At 37.6% G+C, this 21,366-nt stretch overlaps 1 protein-coding gene, 1 long non-coding RNA gene and 2 pseudogenes across 9 annotated transcripts; 1 reads left to right on the forward strand and 3 right to left on the reverse strand.

Moving 5' to 3' along the window:
• The first annotated feature begins 1,381 nt into the window (after positions 1-1,381).
• On the forward strand, positions 1,382-3,114 carry LOC147501731 (cyanidin 3-O-galactoside 2''-O-xylosyltransferase FGGT1-like). Its single transcript, XM_086604385.1, has 2 exons — positions 1,382-2,218; positions 2,250-3,114. The coding sequence occupies exons 1-2, from the start codon at positions 1,664-1,666 to the stop codon at positions 3,021-3,023; spliced, it is 1,329 nt and encodes a 442-aa protein (XP_086460511.1). The 5' UTR covers positions 1,382-1,663; the 3' UTR covers positions 3,024-3,114.
• Positions 3,115-3,998: 884 nt separating this feature from the next.
• Positions 3,999-11,302, reverse strand: LOC147501732 (uncharacterized). Of its 7 annotated transcripts, none has more exons than XR_015221443.1 (11): positions 10,652-11,295; positions 10,341-10,550; positions 10,118-10,246; positions 9,667-9,737; positions 8,110-8,449; positions 7,800-8,014; positions 7,217-7,704; positions 5,969-6,176; positions 4,761-4,902; positions 4,403-4,668; positions 3,999-4,182 (listed from the first exon to the last, which is right to left on the reverse strand). It is a non-coding gene; the product is annotated as an uncharacterized LOC147501732 (long non-coding RNA). The 7 variants fall into 7 exon arrangements; XR_015221445.1 differs by lacking the exon at positions 3,999-4,182 and adding an exon at positions 5,111-5,240 and having other exon boundaries at positions 4,297-4,668; positions 10,652-11,302; XR_015221444.1 differs by lacking the exon at positions 3,999-4,182 and having other exon boundaries at positions 4,297-4,668; positions 10,341-10,373; positions 10,450-10,550; positions 10,652-11,297.
• A 3,061-nt stretch (positions 11,303-14,363) lies between these two features.
• Positions 14,364-17,644, reverse strand: LOC147501733 (putative UDP-rhamnose:rhamnosyltransferase 1 pseudogene; annotated as a pseudogene). Its single transcript, XR_015221448.1, has 3 exons — positions 17,517-17,644; positions 15,785-15,886; positions 14,364-15,719 (listed from the first exon to the last, which is right to left on the reverse strand). The product of XR_015221448.1 is annotated as a putative UDP-rhamnose:rhamnosyltransferase 1 pseudogene (transcript).
• A 1,682-nt stretch (positions 17,645-19,326) lies between these two features.
• Positions 19,327-21,180, reverse strand: LOC147501734 (pentatricopeptide repeat-containing protein At3g09650, chloroplastic-like; annotated as a pseudogene).
• Between the last annotated feature and the right edge of the window lie 186 nt (positions 21,181-21,366).

Raw genomic sequence — 21,366 nt, forward strand, 5'->3', positions numbered from 1 at the left:
GATTTTGCTAGCACTAGCTAATCAAGCATTTAGTTTTTATATTGAGTCTTTGGTGTGTAATATCTATATAAACCTATTTCATCAATTATTATCAATTCACTTCTCTTCTTCTAAAATTTATCATTCTCACACTTGATCACAAAACTAAAATGGATGTGTGTGAAAAACAGAAATGACTAAAATTTGTTGTCATACCATGCTCATCGGGAAATAATTGTCCTTCTCCGATCCACCACTGCCTATTTATTTTAAAGTATTACTGGTCAACTACGCATTTCTCGACAATTGCATTCGTTTCTTAATTTTACAATTGCGATTTGGGACTTCAAGTAGAAATTTGAAGCAATTACTTAATTCTTTTTTCCATTACTATCAATGATACCACATAATTTCTCTCTAAGAAAAGTCTGAAAATCTCCTATTTTTCACTAACTTCGTATCTATTTCATTGTTCAATTTTCCAAGATTACAGTACAGTACGTTCTTCGTACTTAATTGTATTCAGAGCCTCTACTTCCATTAAATTTTCAGCCACTTGTAACGAGCAAATAGCTCAAGTAGCAAAAAAAATTCTGTTTTGCTTAATATGGTTTCTAGTAATGACTGTTGAGTTTAAGACTTCAGCTAATTAGAAGAAAGTCTGGCTTCATTAGTGGCGCCATGAATAGATATTCTTGTCCAAACGATATACGCACCATGGTGAGTATCTTGTATCTACGTTGTCTTGAATTCCAAAGATAGAATAGTGCAATATATAAGGTGTCAGGACACCGTAAAATTTTCCTATTGGGAATACATCGATCTATTCAAGGAGAAATCCAACTCCAACTTCTCTGTATCAAAGATTTTCTTCCCTTAATTATTGATCCTTTTTTTTTCATGTCCAAACAATCTTTAAGAAGAGGAATTATTGATTTTACTCTCATTTCCCGTGCACAAACACTGGGAATTTATGTTTTAGTAAAATATTATGGACTTCAAATATACGGAACCGCAGAGCTAAGAGCTGTCTAAGAGGAACCCAACGGAAGTTGAGCTTTGAGCTTTGAGCTTTTCGCATTCCATCACTGTGTGGCCATCCATCTTGCCATTTTCACAAAACAAAGGCATCTTGAATAGTTGGATGCTTCAATCTTTTGCCACAAGACAAACTAGTCCCCTGCCTCAACAAAGTAAAAACCCTGTGTCTCAACAAGAAGTCAAGAACATGATATGGAATTGGTTAAAATCCACATCAAGTCGTCAACTAATGAAAACAAGATAGTGAACAAAGAGGTAGAGCCTCAGCATACTTTCTAAATAAAATAAAATGGATTTCCTTCACAACACTATTTGTATGACACATGTGAAATTGTATACCAAAACAGAAATTACAGGGCATCAGCTAGTTTTCCAGCCACAAACAACTATGATATGTTGTACTTACTGCATATTTCACAGTAGTTACCAAGTACATAAGCGTTTCAGAAAAGACCCCACACCTTGATCAAGTACAAGGTGGTTAAGTGGGGACTATCGATGCTAGTGACTTAGTGAGATCTCTAGGCCTAAAACCATACTCCATCTTCCCTAGGTATGTATAATCCTTACATTCACAAGCGTTTTTTTTGGTAATCCTTACAATCACAAGAGTTGCACTGCTGCATAACACACTCCAGTGAAAATGGTCACTACACCCACATTTCACATAGCTATGTTTCCTTGGTTTGCCATGGGTCATATCACCCAATACCTTCATTTCTCAAACAAATTTGCTGAAAGAGGTCATAGAATCACCTTCTTCATTCCAACTAAAACACAACACAAATTCAGCCAACTCAATCACAAATCAGATCTCATCAAGTTCATATCTATTGACATTCCTCCAGTTGATGGTCTCGCTGTTGGTGTCGAAACCATGTCAGATGTACCATTACACAAAGGAAGTCTTTTTGCTCAAGCATTTGATCCCACACAAGACCAAGTAAAAGTTGTTCTACAACATCTCAAACCAAATTTCATTTTCTTTGATCTTGCTTACTGGGTTCCAACCTTAGCGTGCCCTCTTGGGATTAAACCTATGTATTTTCCTACTGTTAGTGTTGCAACACTTACTATGCTTGTTTCATCGATGAATCTTAAATACAATATAGAACCACCACCAGGTTTTCCAAGTAGCTTTTTAAGTTTGAAACAACCTCCCTATCAAACAAGACATGTATCATTGCTGTCGAGTGACTTTGGTGTTGGGATATCATTTTTACAACGACATACCACCGCCATGGGTGAGTGAATCTAAAGCACTTTGTTTTCAGGGTTGCAGGGAACTTGAAGGTCACTTTTGCGAGTACATAGGGAACCAGTACAAGAAGCGGGTTTTGCTACTAGGACCAGTATTGCGAAAGCCTTCACATATCCCATTGGCAGAAAAATGGGGCAAGTGGTTGGCAGGCTTTGAGAAAGGCTCAGTTGTATACTGTGCATTTGGAAGTGAGTGTGTTTTAACGAAGGATCAGTTCCAAGAGCTAGTTTTGGGACTAGAGCTTACTGGCTTTCCGTTCATTGTAAGATTGAAACCTCCATTTGGGGTTGATACAGTGGAGGAAGCTTTGCCAGACGGGTTTAAAGATAGAATCGGTGGAAGAGGGGTAGTTCATGGAGACTGGGTTCAACAAGAACTTATCTTGAATCACCCTTCAGTGGGTTGTTTTGTGAGTCATTGTGGCTTTGGGTCTATGTGGGAATCCTTGGTGAACACTTGCCAGATAATTGTGGTGCCCCATGCTGGGGATCAATTTGTAAATGCCAAGTTTATGACTAGAGAACTAAAGGTTGCTGTGGATGTGGAGAGGAGGGAAGAAGATGGCTGGTTTACAAAGGAGAGTATGTGCAAAGCAGTGAAGTTGGTGATGGATCAAGGAAGTGAAGTTGGTGAACAAGTCAGGGCCAACCACCACAAGTGGAAAGATTTCCTGTTAAGTGAAGGGCTTGAGTCATCATATCTTGACAATTTCTTCATCAAGTTGCAAGATACTCTAAATTGATTTCTATGTTAATGGTGTTCGAAGTTTGAATAAATCCTGGTATTGTTGAAAGCCAGAAAGCGGTCCTAAATATGAACATGTGTTCTGTTATTGTGTCTTAGTTTGCCCCTAACAATTCCACAACTCCCCTCATGTTATCATGTCCCATTATTTAAAACAACATTAGTTACGCGTAAAAACTTTACTTTGCTACAAAGTTGATAATATTGGATTTTCCTTGCAGTTCCGATCCGCCACTACAAATAGTGGCTTATTGCATTTATAATATAGTTAACCTATTTATAGTGATTTAAACATCGCTTTATGACAAAGTTCGCGTTTATATAGTTAACCTTTTATAGTGATTTAAACATCACTGTATGTCAAGCTTGTTGCTTGTAGATTTTTTAAGTCACAGTTTATCGAACAAATTTTTTTTGTAAGTCATTGTTTGCTTCCCTAATGATCTAACTCTCCGGAAGTTTTGTAAGGTTCAACTTTTAATAAACACAGATGCCCTAACCCCATAACCATTTTAAAAAAAAACATAACTGTACGACCAAAGTTGTATCGTTGTGGTGGTATCTCACTATCTCCCCGAGAACATTGCAGAAGTGATGAAAATACGCAGTGCATTTTGACGCGAACTAAATAGTGTGAATTTTTACTTTTTATTTTTATTTTTTGCAAATAGCCGGTGTTGTATTAATAGCAGATAAGTGAGGTTCTTACAATGAAGAAGAAAGCCATCACCATCCAAATTTTACCATGGCCTCATTATCCAAGCTCACCCATGCTTCTATACCATCACCACCAGTCCATGTATCCATTAGTATTGTTAGAGAGGAACAGGGAAGGAAGAAGAGCCTACCGTGGGCTTATAAGTTATCCTTTAGAGTACTACTAGTTCTTTGGCCTGTGCGTTGCACAGGCTAATCTATTTGGATTGGTAGAGTTTACATTTAAGGAAGTACAGAGCAACAACAGCAACAACAAATATAGAAGTGTAGTCATATGGATACGATTGTATATGAAAGTATATATTACATACTAAGCCATCTGAATTCTTGTACAGAGTAAAGAATTGGATGGTATACAGGCAACATAAATTAAGTATAGGAGTATGAGATAGATGATTGTCCCTGGAATCTTTAGAAGTAGTCCCACCATCCTTGCATACCTACATATACATACATATATGGAAACAACCAAGCTTAATTTAAGTTGGAAAAGTGGTCATTAGATGTCCTTAGACTCAATTTTGATTCTAGTTTAGGGAGAAATGCAAGAATCATTAAAAGTAATAGTATACTTATTAAATGTTCATAAAGAATTGATTTTTTTTTTGTTGTAAATCTAGTTGCCATTGCACCCAAGTAACTTCTGGGTTGCCTACGTACCTGGGGGGATTAACTGTCACCCCGCTTACGGATCAAGCGACACGTAGTTCTTTTATCATACAACTAATATGGTTACAAAGTTCATGTAGATGTAACGGCTCGAATTAGTTAGTTCCATGTAGAAATTCTGATGTGAATCTGAGACAGCTCCCTATTCCACTCTTTCAAGTAGTGCAGTCTGTGCAATCTGTGCATTGACACTCACTGGTCTAACCAGCTTCAAAACCTCCAGTGGTTGAGTCAATAATGAGTATAGCGCAATCAGCCTGTGAAGTACCAGTAATCATGTTCTTGATGAAATCACGATGGCCTGGATCAGTAATAACAGTACAGTAGTACTTGGTGGTCTCATACTTACATAGCACGATATCAATGGTGATGCCAAGTTCCCTATCGGACTTAAGCCTGTCCAGAACCCAGTCATACTTGAATGACCTTTTGTTCATCTCAGCAGCTTCTCTCTTACACCTCTAGATCACACGCTTGTCAATACCTCCAAGCTTATAGATCAAAATGACAGAACAATTGTAAGTTGTAGGTTTCTAAGTTGTAACATTACATTATGCTAACAGTAAAAAGCAGAAATGTCACCATGTTATCACCAAAAACCAAGATTCTACACTAAGAAAATGAAGCATGGAAGTACCAACTTAAACGCTAGATACCCTAAAAAAGCTGATTAGTTTTGTTTTCATGCTTGAATAGTACCATTCAATCACCAACAATGATGATTGAGGAGTTGAGTGGATGCCTCTGCCACATAACATTAGCTTGGTCAGACATATTTCCTCTACGAAGAGAACCATACAATCAAACTGGAAGCAGAGTAGTGAAGTACCTTTTGGTTAAAAAAAAATCACATTAATAGTTGTATGTAACATAACCTTTTAAAAATTCAGATTTAAAAATTCGATGAGTAAAACATTTGTTTACGTACAATACAATTGATCGGTTAGTAATCAAGTTCAACTAAAGCTGTAAACATTTATCAGCATTATACACACTCAGGGGCTTTAATAACCAAACAACAATAATCCAGACAATTATTCATACTTCCATACTCAGGTCTGCTACATCGACTGAGAGCAGATAAACAAAGGCTACCATAATTTCGAGTTCCACACATAGATGATTGCACAATTAATTAATTTAAAAACATCATTCTTGTTTACATGTATGTGATTGTGAACTTCGAGGACAACGTGTTATATTTGACCTATTAAATTACATAATATTCCTCATCAAAACTCAAGAGAAAAATTCCAATGCCTAGAAGTGTTTTTAAGCAAAGTACTGACTTGGTGAAAAGTATATACCTCATCAAAATTCAAGAGAAAAATTCCAATGCCTAGAAGTGTTTTTAAGCAAAGTACTGACTTGGTGAAAATTATATATAAAGATGCAGGGAAAAGAAACAGACATAGAACAGACACAACATCCCCAATAAAGGAAAAAATGGCCTGGAATGAGTAACCTTATCTACTGATGCAATTGAAAAAAAATAATAGGAGAACTCTGACAAGGGAAAGATCGGATACAATGATGATGAATAAAAAGAGAACTCACATGTCCTGATAGGTATTGGCAGAGTCCATGGCTAAGACATAAAACCGCTTATAGAAATTCCAAACTACGAAGATCACATGTTGCTTGCCATACCGGTATTTCTTTCTCCAAATTTCTTACACTTTCATCAGTTAAGCATATCTTGTACCATGTCTTATTCCACTATTTGAAATCAGCATATAATTCGCCGCTCATCATAAATTGGTTTCTGTAAGTAAAAGAAGTTCAGTTTTGAATCAAGGTACCAAGATGAGTAGCAACTAATGCATTTGGCAAGTTAAATCATAACAGGCTATTCTAAAAAGATGTAGCTTAACTATAAGTTGCAAAAGCGAATTTTAAACCTTTGAGAATATAATGCAAGTCCAACTATAAGAAAAGAAGCTTAACATATGGAAGTTTTTCTACCTAGCGTGAAATGAGACTAAACAATCCAGAAGCAATTACTATTTAAGAAACAGTTAAATAATTCATATCAAAATTATCATTATATATATAAACCAATAACTAAATGTAGTTCATTTTTTTAATTCTTTTTTCGTTGTGAAAACTGAAACAGCGGCTATTCTGCATCTGAAAAAGTTCACAACTCGGCACAATCCAACATGTAACCCGCCTGCTGTCTCATTCAACTACATTTGTTCTTGCAATCCATAGTGACACCAGATAATGTTTAAGAAAAGATACCAAGGCTTATGCCGCAAGGCACAACTGGAAGACTTATGGGAAAAACACACCGATCCGAGCACTACAGCTTCTAATCTAGTTGAAGAAATTGACGACTACGTACACCTCAAGGCGTAAGTCCTATTGAAATCCTTTCTTGTCTTTTTTTTTCCTACTTGCTCTCTTTCTTTGTCTTTTTTGTGTGTTATTTTCCTTTGACTTAAGTACATTATGTATTAAAGCAACCTCTTATACTTGTCTTATTGCAACTTACTTTGGGTCAGAATTGGATAACATACTATTTCAATATGATAATGTGATTGTGTCCTACTAATTTGATAAAACTTACTACTTCTCAAGTACCTAAGCCTGAATCCCTCAGTAAGTTTTATTGTTGCTTTAGAGTGGTCTCACTTACTTTGGTCAAAGTTTCGTGCGACAACTCTTTAGTGCCACTCACAATTAAAATGAAATGTTCTACTTTAAACGTTGATACCTCCAAACCAAGGCAAAGAGCATGTATTTAATAAGAATTAAACTTTAAGACTATTGCGAAAAAGAATACTGCGAGTTAGAACTTACTGTGAGACGCCAAGTGAACCCGCTGATAATTGAATGAAAGCAACATTCTTCACATTAAAACCAACATTGTCACTGGGTAGCGGTTCCTGAAGAGCCTCAAGGTGCATTTCGGCTGATTTAACTTCAGTGGTCTATCCAATAGTGCCAAAGGTGATAACCATACCAGGTTTGATCAAACCAGTCTCGACACGACCAACTGGCACAGTTCCAATACCACCAATCTTGTAAACATCCTGAAGTGGGAGATGTAGAGGCTTGTCTGTGGGTCTCTTGGGTTCTGAGATCAAGTCAAGTGCCTCAAGGAGGGATGGGCCCTTAGAACAATCAAGGTTGGTAGACCTTTCAATCATGTTGTCAACCTCAAAACCAGAGATGGGAACAAAGGGTATTTCATCAGGGTTGTACCCAACCTTCTTCAGGTAAGTAGAGACTTCCTTGAAACTTTTCTCATACCAAGCCTTGGAATAATTTGTAGTAGTGGCATCCATCTACACACACAAGATTCAATTAGGAATCTGTTGAATATACCAAGCTTCATAAAGATATTCACATAAACATAAACACGTCAATAAAGCTGTTATACCTTGTTGAGATCAAGTCAAGTTCCTCAAGGAGGGATGGGCCCTTGGAACAATCAAGGTTGGTAGACCTTTCAATCATGTTGTCAACCTTAAAACTAGAGATGGGAACAAAGGGTATTTCATCAGGGTTGTACCCAACCTTCTTCAAGTAGGTACATACTTCCTTGAAAATTTACTCATACAAAGCCTTAGAATAATTTGGAGGAGTGGCATCCATCTACACACAAAAAATTCGATTAGGAATCTGTTGAATATACCAAGGTTCATCAAGATATTCACATAAACATAAACACTTTAATAAAGATGTTATACATTGTAACAACAACAAATCATCAGCTTCACTCCCCGAGTGAAGGCAAGTAGAGTGTCCTCACTGGTCTGACCATCCTTGGATATACCAGCTTCAAAACCTCCAGGGGTTGAGTCAATAATGAGTACAACACAATCAGACTATGAAGTACCAGTAGTCATGTTCTTGATGAAATCACGATGGCCTGGATCAGCAATAACAGTACAGTAGTACTTGGTGGTCTCAAACTCCGATAGCGCGATATCAATGGTGATGCCACGTTCCCTGTCAGACTTGAGCCTGTCCAGAACCCAGGCATACTTGAATGACCTTTTGTTCATCTCAGCAGCTTCTCTCTCGAACCTCCAAAACCATTAATAATAGGTACATACATCACTACATGTTAAAAAAAACATAAATTCCAAACCATGAAGATCACATGTTGATTGCCATACCGGCATTTCTTTCTCCAAATTTCTTACACTTTCATCAGTTAATCATATCTTGTACCATGTCTTATTCCACTATTTGAAATCAGCATATAATTCACCGCTCATCATAAATTGGTTTATGTAAGAAAAAGAATTTCAGTTTTGAATAAAGTCCCAAGATGAGTAGCAACTAATGCATTTGGCAAATTAAATCATAACAGGCTATTCTAAAAAAACGAAGCGTAACTATAGTCGCAAAAGCGAATTTTATACCTTAAAGAATATTATGTGAGTCCAAATATAAGAAAAGAAGTTTGATTGTATTCACACATGTGAGGGTTGTGAGTGATCATCGCTGGCACTACATTCAGAATATGTTAAAAAGAAAACCCATGAATGCAGCACCGCTATATCAGGATATCAAGCCCGTAATAACAACATGTACAAATAATTTAATTGTTTCTAAAGCATTACATGTAGGCAAATTATTGAAAACCTCCTTGTAAACAATATTTTTGTAGAACCCAGCTGTTCACTGTGATTGATCAAAATTTTAAGTCCATTAGCAGACGACGTCTGTGATACATCGACATATAATTGGCCATGTGAGAAGACAGGTTTTGACAAATAAACTCCTACATATCTCAAAGTCTGACCCTGGCTCTTGTTTATCATCATCACAAAACATATCTTAAATGGAAAGTGTAGACGTCTCAAAATAAATGGCCAGTTCGAATAAGATGAAGATAGCACTATCCTCGGGATTGGTTCTCTATTTCCAATGTGGCAAATAGGCAAGATCTCTGCCTCAAATAACGCTGTCAGACTATCCTGTAAAAATAATGATAGGGACATGGGAAGATGCCAAATTTGCCAACTATCACAATTTTAAATTAAAAAAAAATCAAAAATCAAAAATCAAAAATCAAAACAGAAGCTGGCCTTTTTTTCCTACATCATCAAATAACATTTGCGCTGAAAGTCTGAGTGTTTCTGTTAACCCGCCTGAAGCAGTAAGAAGTATTGGTACTGCTCCGCATGACCGACGTTAATGTCGGGCCGAGCATATACACAGGTAAGCATAAATGGAAAAAAAAAAATGTCCTGATCAAATGGCTTTTGTGCACATGAAATAGGTAACTTTCTTACCTGCACCAAAATGTCAATGCAACTCAAAGACTCCGCAAGAATAGAAGCTGATGCCAGGGGGGGTCAAAGCACTGTGATAGACATATAGCATACATCAGTTTAATGGAGAGGGGGAAAAACATTATATTAGCTCCAACTGGAAAAACTTAACAGAGGTGAAAAACATTATAAGTCTTATAGCATAAGATAAGACACAAAGCTTTTATAATTTTTTTTTTACTGACAGAGCTAATATAATGAAATAACATTATGATTTTGATAGAGGTAATATTATTAGCAACAAATAAAAATGTAGACTGCATGATTGTCATTTATGTCCTAATAGATATAAAGCAAACAAAAATGTTTTATAGCACATGATTCAAAACTGTTGCACAATATCTAGGATCCTACAATAAGGTGTACATAGCCTACATTAACATAGTTACATAGATATGAAACAAAAACTTACATCAGCACTGTGCTTCAACAATGTTTGAAGTGCTTCATGCTTTCCAGCACCCAATGCGCTTTGTAGAGGAGTTCCAAGACTTGAGTCAATGTTCACCTCAGAACCTCTCAAAAGTAGTAATTCGAATAACTGGTTGTCTCATGTGATAATACCAACCCAAGTTAGTGATTCAAAGCAATAAAGAACATCATTTGAAACAGAAAAAATGGCAAAGGAAAAGGACCTCTTTCAGCAAAATAGTGCAATGGAGTAAAGCCTGCATCATCTGTTGTATTATGATTGGGCACCTTATCCAGTAAGTAAAGTGCAGTGCCCAAAAGTGAATTTTATACCTTTGAGAATATTATGCGAGTCCAAATATAAGAAAAGAAGTTGGATTGTATTCACAAATGTGAGGGTTGTGACTGATCAGCCTCGGCATTAGACCCAGAATCTGTAAAAAAAGAAAACCCATGAATGCAACACTACTATATTAGGTTGTAAAGCTCGTAATAGCAACATTTTAAAATAATTTCACTGTTTCTAAAGCGTTACCTGTAGGCAAATTATTGAAAACCTCTTTGTAAACAATATTTCTTGTATAACCCAGTTTCTCACAGTCAGAGTGATTGATCAAAATTTTAAGTCCATCATCAGATGACGTCTGTGATACAGCGACACATAATTGGCCATGTGAAAAGACAGTTTTTGACAAATAAACTCCAACATATCTCAAAGTCTGACCCTGGCTCTTGTTTATCGTCATCGCAAAACATATCTTAACTGGAAATTGTAGACGTCTCAAAATAAAAGGCCAGCTCGAATCAGATGAAGACAACACTATCCTCGGGATCAGTTCTCTATTTCCAATGTGGCTACCAATCAAGATTTCTGCCTCAAAAGCTCTCGTTCCTAAAATGGTAACAATCATCCTAGTGCCATTACAAAGTCCTCTGCTCGGGTTCAAATTTCTAAGCAACATAATCGGTACTCCAACTTTTAGTTGAAGAACATGTGTCGGCATACCAGACATTTCCAACGTGTTAAGAAATTCAGTAGGATACCAAATATCTTGATCTTCAGTTGCCATGGAATCTGAACTAATTGGGTCAGCACTCAAATACGTATGTGACTCTCCAGGTATGAGAGAAATAACATGACCATTTATGTCATCTACAATCTGACTTGTCGTAGTCAGGGCATCTCCAATGGGGGGTGTAAACCGTATAGAGTGGAAATTTTACACTCAAAATATCAAAAAACTCTCTCCAATGGGGGTGCTATACCGTAGGTAAAATAGTGTATTAGCTAATAGAGGGTGGGAATTCCTCCTACCATTATTAGTTAAAAAAAAACCAGGCGACACCGAACCGACGCCCGAGTGAAATAATTTTCTGGACGTCATTTGGAATAACGTCCCTTTCTAATTCTAAAGTAATTTTTTAACTCGGACGTCACTTTGACGCCCCAGGTTTAAATTAAAAGGGACGTCACTTGGAGTGACGTCCGAAGTTTAAAATCTATTTTTTACACTCTTCCTTCGGAGAGAGTATAGAGTGTGGATATTTATAACAATACTATATCTGATTAGAGGTGTAAAATCCTAATGGCACCTACGTGGAGCCTAGGTGGAGGTGTAATTTTACACCCCCTATTGGAGATGCCCTCAGAATGTCTAAAAGCTGACCCAAAAAGTGAGGTGGGTCTTTTAGTAAAGGTAACTGGACTTTTCCCGCTTGGCAACAAATCGAAAAAGATGGACGACATGGCCGTTTCCACTTCTGGTTCCTTTTTCATACCAGGCAAATGCTCCACAATGATGGCACATTTGATCCATTGGTCCCAAATAATGCATCTCCAACAGATGGCCTATAATGAAAGTAAAAATCAAAGTCATATCTATGTTACCTATACATAACTCCATAACTAAAGAAAGAACATAACCCATTCATCATGCCTGTGTCTCTTTCACTATTATGTGAGCATCCATTAGACTGTTCATGGCGCAAGGTCACATTAACTTCATCATTTGCAACGGTGCAACCATGTGTCTGGCTTGTGGTTGTTGTAGTTGTGCCATCCTCACGAACAACAGTACGTGAATGTAAACAAACCTTAGGTAGGACGTTTAGACATCGGTCGGGACCTTTTATTTAAATGCCGATTACATAGACACTCAATATTCCTCTTGTTGTATCTCTGCTGAAGAATACTTCGACGAAGGAATCTCGACTTTCTCGCCTCCTCCCTGGTAACAGTATTCATTTGTGCCTGAATAAAGATATATCACAAATAATCGTAAGCTTTGGGTGATAGAATGACTGAACACACTTTTTTTTTTTATAGAGTCTGTGTATGGATGTAAATGAAAAATAAGGAGAAGGAAAAAATAATAGATTAGAAATCAGTGAGGGATTGAAATAGGGAATTAGCAGTGAGGGATCAAGTAGTTTCTACTCAAGTGTTGCAACGCTCGGGGAAGGAAATAGAGAGTGAGTGAAACGGTAAGCTTTGCGGTTTTTAATATAATGTTTTGCGAGGGAAGAAAACAGAGAGTGAGCGAAACAGTACGCTTTGCGGCTATTACTATAATTTTTTTTGCGAATTTCTCTCTTAATTTTTGTTAAGATGACGTGGCACTATGAGAACACGGTAAAGGACATCCCTTTAGTAGTGTTAATAGATTGTTCCAAGTTACAAGCTGATAATGCGGTATTGTGGTAAGGAATAGATGGGTCCAGATGGGCACATTTTTTTTTTTTTTCCATAACCTGATGGGCACATCCTTTAGAGTACTCTTTGCATAGGCGCACGTAGGGTATTATTATTTCGAGGTCTGTTAATTTCCGCAAGTTTTAGGTTTTGTGAACCTCGTAGAGGGGTAAACTAGTCCTTGGTTATTCATGTTTTAGGTCGCCTAGTTAAGGCTAGGGGTGGAATTCGAGCTAATCGAACTAAGTTTCACTAAGCTCGGCTCAACTCGTTTATTTAAACGAGCTTTAATATAGGCTCAAGCTTGGCTCATATATTATATGAACGAGTCCGAGCTGAGCTTAAATGAGCTGAGCCTGAGCCAAGTCCGAATAGCTCGGCTATTTTACACTGTGATGATGGTATTTGAGCTTATTGAGCCGAGTTTCACCCTGCTTGTTTATTAAGCGAGCTATAATATGGGATCAAGCTTGGCTCATTTAGTTAAATGAACGAGCTTGAGCTAAGCTTAAATGAGCCAAGCCCAAGCTACTCGGCTCAAATTCCACCCCTAGTTAAGGCCGCCCCTTTATATGGTTCGTAAAGACACTTCTTGTTCATTCAGTTAAATATCGACTTTTTATCGTTTCTTAGTTAGAGAGCGATATTTAGATTGTTTGAGAGCTAACGCTGCATTTCTCCTTACATCATATTGTTTTTAGATTATTGTAATCAATACAAAGATCTTTACATGAAAAACTAGACCAAGGTGTACACCTTAACTAGTTGGTGTAGGTTCTCTTTCTCTAAAGCTGATTTTGGGTGGGGAGAGACAGTGTGGGTATCTCCAGTTAACTTAAATATAAAGAATGCTGTTTTATTGATGGATGCAAATAATGATGATGTAATTGAAGCTTGGGTGACTTTGGGTGGGGAGGACATGGCATGATTTGAATGTCAGAAAGAGCTGCTAGCTTTTGCTTGTGCAAATCCCATGGTTTGTGAGTCACTAACTCCGCTATGAGAATGGGCGAGGTCATTGAGTGTAAACTGTTTGCTGTCCAGAAGACCTCAGCTTCTTATTAGTGGAGTGGCTTATTAGTGGAGTGGCTGCCCCAAAAAACTGTGCTACTGCCCAAAAAAACTGTTAACCAATAGAATTGTGGACAAGTCTGTCTTCAAATACGGATTCGAGTGTAAATCCAGCATGGCTGGGAAGCCCTGGATTGCTTGATATACCATATTTTAACTTCACAGGTACTGAATATGTGGTATTATGGGGTTACAACAGCTCCTTGTTTTATCCGAATGTAACAACCACCAATATATTTTTTAGAAGTTTCTTGCTGTGAGATGATAGGATCTCTTGATACAATACTTATCACTCCTAAGTTGGATTGTTCAGCAACATAACTAAGTATAACAAATTATGAACAGGTGTCAAGATGAAATGGAAGTGATATTGATTGACTACGTGTTTAAATAACGAACAAGCTAGTACAGGATGGTATATAATGACAGAACATGCAGCATTTCTAACAGATTATACAGCATTTCCAAGATCAAGAGAGGAATATAATTAAGAGATGGTTCGCACAAACTTCATATGTGAGACTCTTGGAGAAGTTAATTACTTTTTTTGGTGTTTATGATCTTGGAGATACTGAATAATATTGTTGACATATTGATCATGAAGATCCTTATTACCAAAGATCTCTTTCATTTCCTTTGATTTTCTTCTGAAGGAGTTACCCTTATCCTCCACCATTACTGTCCTCAATGACTCAGCTACCGAGTACCTTGTGAATGATCCATCTTGTTCGTCTCTCGGTATCTCCAGTCCAATCTTATCCCCATGTAACTTCCTCGCATTCAGCCCTTGTTCTGCTAAGAGAGGCAACAGTATGAGAGCACATCCAAAGCGAGAGCCTCGATGATGGAATTCCAACCACAATGAGTCAACAAACCCCCTACTGATGAGTGTGCAAGTATCTTAACCTGAGGAGCCCCACCCATACAAACAACCCCGTGGTTCCTCGTTCTATCCTCAAACCCAACTGGCAGCATGTATGAGTCACCTTCGAGTGAAAGTGGTTTCCTTAGTACCCAAAAGAAGGGAACATCTGATAGCTCTAGGCCAAGCGCCAATTCATCTATTTCTTCTTGAGTTAATGCTGCCTCAGTCCCTAGTGCTATGTAAACCACTGATCCCTTGTTCTGTTTGTCTAACCATACTTTTATTTCAGCCCATTCCCCAATTTCATCATCCCTTCTCCCTTGCACCGAGGGAGGAAGTAGGCCTACAGGAATTACTGGTCTCTGAAGAACCTCTTCCTCGACGAAATTTAACCAAAAATGTTCAAATTCCAAGCAACTTCGGATTAGTACAACGTCAGAACCATTGACAGCGGAACCATACCGATAAGCATCCTCCGGATTCTTCATTATTTCCCATTAACTTGAATGGCGGTCCAAAGAACGCAACTGATGCAGCATTAAATAGACTGAAGAAAGCACAAGGGACACCAAGTTTAGTTGCTATTGGAGGCAACCAGTATGATGAGAAGTCGTATATAATCCAGTCTGGAACCGAATCTTCTAAGAAACAAGCAAAAGGATTCTTCAGCCCGTCAAATGCCTTCTTAAGGTAGTGAACCTTGTTTGGTGGAAGGTCAATGGTAGCCTCTGCATCTTCTGGTAAGTTATCAACACTAGGTAAAGGGAGTCCCACCAAGTTTATCAAAGCTGATATGTTTTGAGGAATCTCTGGAAGTCTTTTGATATTTCTTGGGGTGGACACCAAGGATATACGAAGACCCTTTTGCGCCAAGCACTTTGAAAGCTCTAAAAAAGGTATTATGTGACCCATAGCTAACCATGGAAGCATAACTACATGAAGCTTCCCTTTGTTATACATGGTAGAAGAAACGCACTGCAGGTGAATTTTGTTGAGTACTTCGAAGTTATTATACTAAGTTTATGGCAGCATATACATACCTTGTTTTGATGCCACTGTCTCATTGCACTTGGACTAGGTGTCTAGGTGTCTTCGTAGTAGGACACAGGCATTGACACTTCCAAGTAAAAAACAAGAGCAGGCTGAGAGAGATCCGGAGAACACATGTATCAGGCATTTAATAAATGGCGCACGAAGGCTAAGGCTAGATTGTGGTGTATTTGAGCAATTAAATTATGGCTAAAAGCCTAAAACTAATCAAAACATTCATCATGATAACCAGGTGCCTGCTTACAGTATACCTGATTCAAATCTTATTACAACATCATTCTCTATTCATTTACAAAACAAAGAAAAAAAAACAAAAATAAAGAGAGCAGATGGTGACTAGTTTCAACCCCCACATAAGAAGATGACTGTGATCAGCTTATCAAGAGTGACAAAAAGCATGAAATCATCAGTGACACACCACACATGTACAAGAAAAGCATCTTTACTTGTCTTTGGGCTTTACTTATAATTAGCAGGTGTCCTACCGTCATAGTTTCAAGCATAACGGGTCTGGCTGGCTGTCGAAGACAAAATCAGGGGCACAGCAAACTGGAGTACATTTCGGGTTTTCCACTCTCAAATTCATACAAATCATGATGCAAAATGAAGATAATTTGGACAGAGGATTACAGCTGAAATGGTGCTAAATTCTGAACAAATGCATGGTTTTATCGACAAATGCAGCATAATTATGGAAGCCTCGCCAAAAATCAGATGACAGTGATATAAATCTCAGTTCCGGTTATCTTTTAAGTACACTAGGATAGAGGATTATTATGTATAGCAGAAATGTTTAATTCTGAACCCTGACGCAATGTGATACCATCTTCAACAATTCGAAAACGGTAATCAGATGTTTCATGATATAAATGAATACTTAAACAAATTCAAAGGTTGATAAAATGGTAAAAGTATAAGAAACCAGGAGACACTGTCAACAGCTGGAATATGTACGCCTCACTCGTGAGTTTCTAAAATCCTTTTAGCCACTGCCAAAGTGCCATTTCAGGTCGTGGGTAGAAGAATTGTAGGGGTGTGGGGATACAGTATGACTAACGAATCTGATTCCTTTCCTTTTTGTGGTGGTCGGTGGAGGTTCATTTTTTATTTCGAGTGCTAAATCAACAATTTTTACTGAAACTCACATTATGGGTGGGTCGATGAAAGAAACCCTGTTATGTTGCTTGGGCATATCTCCAGTTCATATGTTTGTTGTTGCACATAAAGTCATAACGACGGCCACTCGGGGTTCAAAAAAAAGGCAGTTGAAATGCATTTGGCATTATGTTAAGCGTAAGTGGCATGACGTTAAGCGTAAGTGGCATGATATATGGAGGGAAATTGCTCTTACCAAGAACAATAGCCATTTGGCATGAACCTAAGCACTAGTGCACTACAGTACTACACCAGCTGCTGTTACCATTTTTGAACTATCCCAAGTCTATTTTATTTAGACAGTATTCTAGCAAATATCCTCGCTGCATTTCGCTGGTTCGTCATTCACATAATAAGCACAATAATAATAATACTGCAGAAAATATGTGCATGTGATTGCTTTTGTAGGTATTGCTCCAATTTCCAACTGTGTATTCATTTCTATTACCACATGAAAATAAAAGAGAACAATGAAATACTATGATATGAGTTATACAAGACAACATTTTCCGTTTTATTATTAATAAAGAATAGAATCAAGTTCCAAATGGTCCCAACACTCCTTACCACAGTAAAAGATGCGGGGAGGGAACCTTGGTATTTCACTTCTACGTCCATTCTTAGATGTTGACGCATGAGATAATTCCGAACAAAGAATGGTCCATTTATTCCACTGGACAAAACTGAAGATATCTGCACAACCATAGAGTTCAACTAGATCAGAAATGAAACTTAGAAACTAAACAAGAAGTCAAGAACAAAGGGGAAAAACAGCACACAAAGGGAAACACCCACAGACGTACACAATATAAGAATTTAGCATTACAATGAATACTCTTGGTGCTTAGCTTCTACAAAATAAGAAAACAATGCAGACAAAAGCCATATAATGCTGTCATGGACTTGTGCTTTAGCGTCCAAGATGTGTACAAAGTCTCCAACACACTGAGTATTATTTAAATTTAGTTCTCAAAATCCTATGAAATGGAGGGTAATACAGTGTACGGAAAATGCTTGGAAAATGAAGCATCCTCGCCGCATAATCTAAAAGTAAATTGAGAAGCCTTCTCCTTTTCATTTACGAGTATACACTTGAACATGTTCTTGCAGAGGCAATTGAAATAGTGATAAATGTGAGTTGTGTGATTTGATCCTTCACATGGGAGCCATTGGGACTAAGAATGGGGGGTCACCATCAACTATATCTACATTCATTCCAACTGTGCCTAGGAATCTATCAACATCCTGTGACTACCTCTTACTGATCCTTATAAAGGATCAAAGACAGCTTATAAACTTCGGTACTCGGCTATGTGAATTTCCTGAGTAAAATAAGTTCAGAAAAATAGCATATTTCCTCTCTTTTCTCGGTTTGGGTCCGGGTTTGGGTTTGGGTGGTGGTGGTGGTGGGGGGCATAAAGAAGTTGAACTACAACAATCCTTTTATTGTGTATGGCCTGCACTTCAGTAAATACAAACTGAACCAAAAAGAGAACTAAACTAAGTAAGGGGACAAAGGGACATAGATCTATTCCCTGTCTTTGGTCATTAAAAGAAGAGAAGAACCAACATATTTGATGGACTTTTATCAAATATTGAGGTATCAAACTCCATTCCAATCAGAAGCCGTGAATTCAGTAAATTCGGAAGTAAATGTTCCAAAAGGAGTGCCAATTTACTCATCGACTGTTATCTTCAACTTTTTGTTTCATTCCTTCCATATTAAATCAATATATCGTTTTCACGTATAATCTATACTTGCCTTTCTCTCACCAAGTAAACGAAAAAAGATTTAAAACTAGGAGAAAATAGAAAGAGAGGACTGATAATCAAGAAAAGGAACAATAAAGTAAGTTTAAAAAAATTAAAAAAATTAAAAAAAGTATATATATATACACACTTATTCCCTAGATTAGAAATAAAACTAGTCGATTCCCATAGCATACACTGATAAAATAATAAAATGAGAAAACATTAAAAAAAAACAAAAAACAAAAACAAAACAAAAGCAAAGCACTTCTTTGTAAGTGGCATTAAGTATTTGTGTAAACCGATTTACAAATTAGATCTACAGATATATTGAGTCAAATTTTAGAGGGGAGCTTCTCAAGGCATAAAATATGATCAGAGTTTTAAATATGAATTTTTTGGTTGGGGGTGAAAAGGAATACAAGTATATAACCAAAGTGGATAATTACTTGCCTCTTCAGAACGCGATGCTCATTAAAGTGCTACTTGAAAAGTTTTTAAAAACCCAGGAGTCTCTGAAGGTTGGACGGGTGCCTCTTCACTATCTTGAAGCAACTTTCCCAGTTCCACTTCATTAATTATTACAATTCCTTCACAGGATTGAGAAGGTAATCCTTGTTGTGGCTTGAACCAGAAGGATCTTTGCTCCATATCCATTACCATCAACAGGTAAATAATTGAGGAGATGATGCCTCTCCACCCAATCCAGCGATGAAGATAACCAAACTGACTGCACAATAAAGACATGCCAAAAGCAATCCAAAGACCACCATTATTCCTTGTTTCTTGCACCATTGTGTCCATCAGAAAGTCTTTCAATCAACAATGTATATGTATGAGAATTAGGTTTGCAACCATTTTCCTCCATGATGCTAACTAGTTTGGAGCATTCCTCCACAAGACCCTACTTAAGTAAACCTTCAATAAGAACTTTCCAAGCTATTTCATCATAATTATACTCGGGCCTAAGTAGAGTACAGAAAACAGTTTTGGCCTTCTGAATGTTTCCTTGGTTGCATAACCCACAAATAAGTAGCTTGTATGATTCCAAATTCGGTATATGACCTTGTTTAACCATCATATCCACCAGGGCTGATGCTTCTGCATACATACCATATTTGGAGCAACAATTTGCAAGAGAGGTAAAAATACTCTCATTGGGATCTAATCCAACTTCAGTCAAATAATGGACTAAATTCTGAGCGACATCCAACTGACCTTCTTTGCAAAATCCAGCAATTAGAGCATCATAAGTGCTGATATCAGGCGAGTAACCAAGTTCAACCATTTTTTCAATGAGCTTCAGAGCAGTCTCGAGGTCAAGTATCTTCCAGACATCAGCAACACTAATAGAAGCACCATTTGCAGCTGGATCTAGACAAGTATTATAAATTTTTCTGAAGACTCGTTTTTCATTGATAAAATGTTTGACCAATATGGTATAAGTTTCGTGAGAAGGCTTGAATCCAGCATCGACCATCCGCTTGAGAACATCAAAAGCACAATCTACTGATCCCGAATTTCCGTACCCATCTAACAATGCAGTGTATGTATGTCACCAGATCTGGACGAATTCCTTCTTTGTTCATCTTAATCATAAAATCCTCGGCTTGTTCCAACTTCCCTATGAATAAATGAAGTATATGTACAAACATATGGCTTTAGACCTGAGGATATCATTTGCATTGTCAGGTTGACATTCTTTCAGCATACCATCAATAAGGATGGTATAAGTGAAAACTGTTGGCTCCACACCTACTTCCACCATCTTATCTAGTAACAGCAACGCTTTGTCCATTTTCTTTTCATCTATCAACACATTGTAAGTGTGTGAGTTGGGAATGCACTTCTCAAACAAATTCTGGGCAAAGTCCATGTTCCCTAACTTGCAGTACCCATCAATCAAAGCAGTATATATCACTTCACATGGCTTTATGCTTTTCTCCCCGAGTGAGTGAATCAAATAGGTAACTAGCTTCTTCTAACCTCCCCTTTTTACATAGCGAGTCTATTAGCATGGAGTATGTCCACACGATTCTCCTTCATCAAATGCATTAACCTAAAAGCACTGTCTAAATGACCTTCCTTGCACTGGCCACATATTAGCAAATGATATGTGACAGGACTAGGTTTCAAATCACGCTCAAGCTTTATGAACCTTTTTCTCCGTACACACCCAAATATCACCTCGTTGTATGTGCGAGTCTCTGGTTTACAACCACTGGATGCCATTGAATCCATAATTTGAAATGCAACATCAGTCTTTCCATCATTGCAGTATCCATTAATAAGAGCATTGTAGGTCAAACCTTTCCCCAATATCTCATTCAACATCATCAAGTTTCTTCTCTTTACACACTGTAAGTATAGAAATTCGGCTCTCTTTCATCCCCCTGTACAAATCAAACGCTTCCAATCTACAAAGTGCCGAAATAAGAAGCGTATAAGTACAAACAGTAGGTCGGTAATAATCATCACCCATTTTACCATACAATGCAAAAGCTTCACTAATCCTCTCATCCTCACTAGTATACGCAACACCATTCCTTGGACAACCCTTTTTCGTCATAAGCTCAAAAACACCCTTTTAGCATTATCCACATCCTTATCCGGACACAAACCCGGCTGTGTAATCTCAATATCCCCAACTTTACAATACACATTAACC

This window comes from Coptis chinensis, chromosome 4 (assembly GCF_015680905.1).
Source record: "Coptis chinensis isolate HL-2020 chromosome 4, ASM1568090v1, whole genome shotgun sequence".
NCBI classification, from domain to species: domain Eukaryota; kingdom Viridiplantae; phylum Streptophyta; class Magnoliopsida; order Ranunculales; family Ranunculaceae; genus Coptis; species Coptis chinensis.

Bases quoted from the DNA above. Each gene is read 5' to 3' on its own strand.
- LOC147501731 (XM_086604385.1), top strand. From the start codon at position 1,664: ATGGTCACTACACCCACATTTCACATAGCTATGTTTCCTTGGTTTGCC. The intron at 2,219-2,249 runs TTTGGTGTTGGG...TTTTACAACGAC, and splicing joins TATCATTGCTGTCGAGTGAC to ATACCACCGCCATGGGTGAG.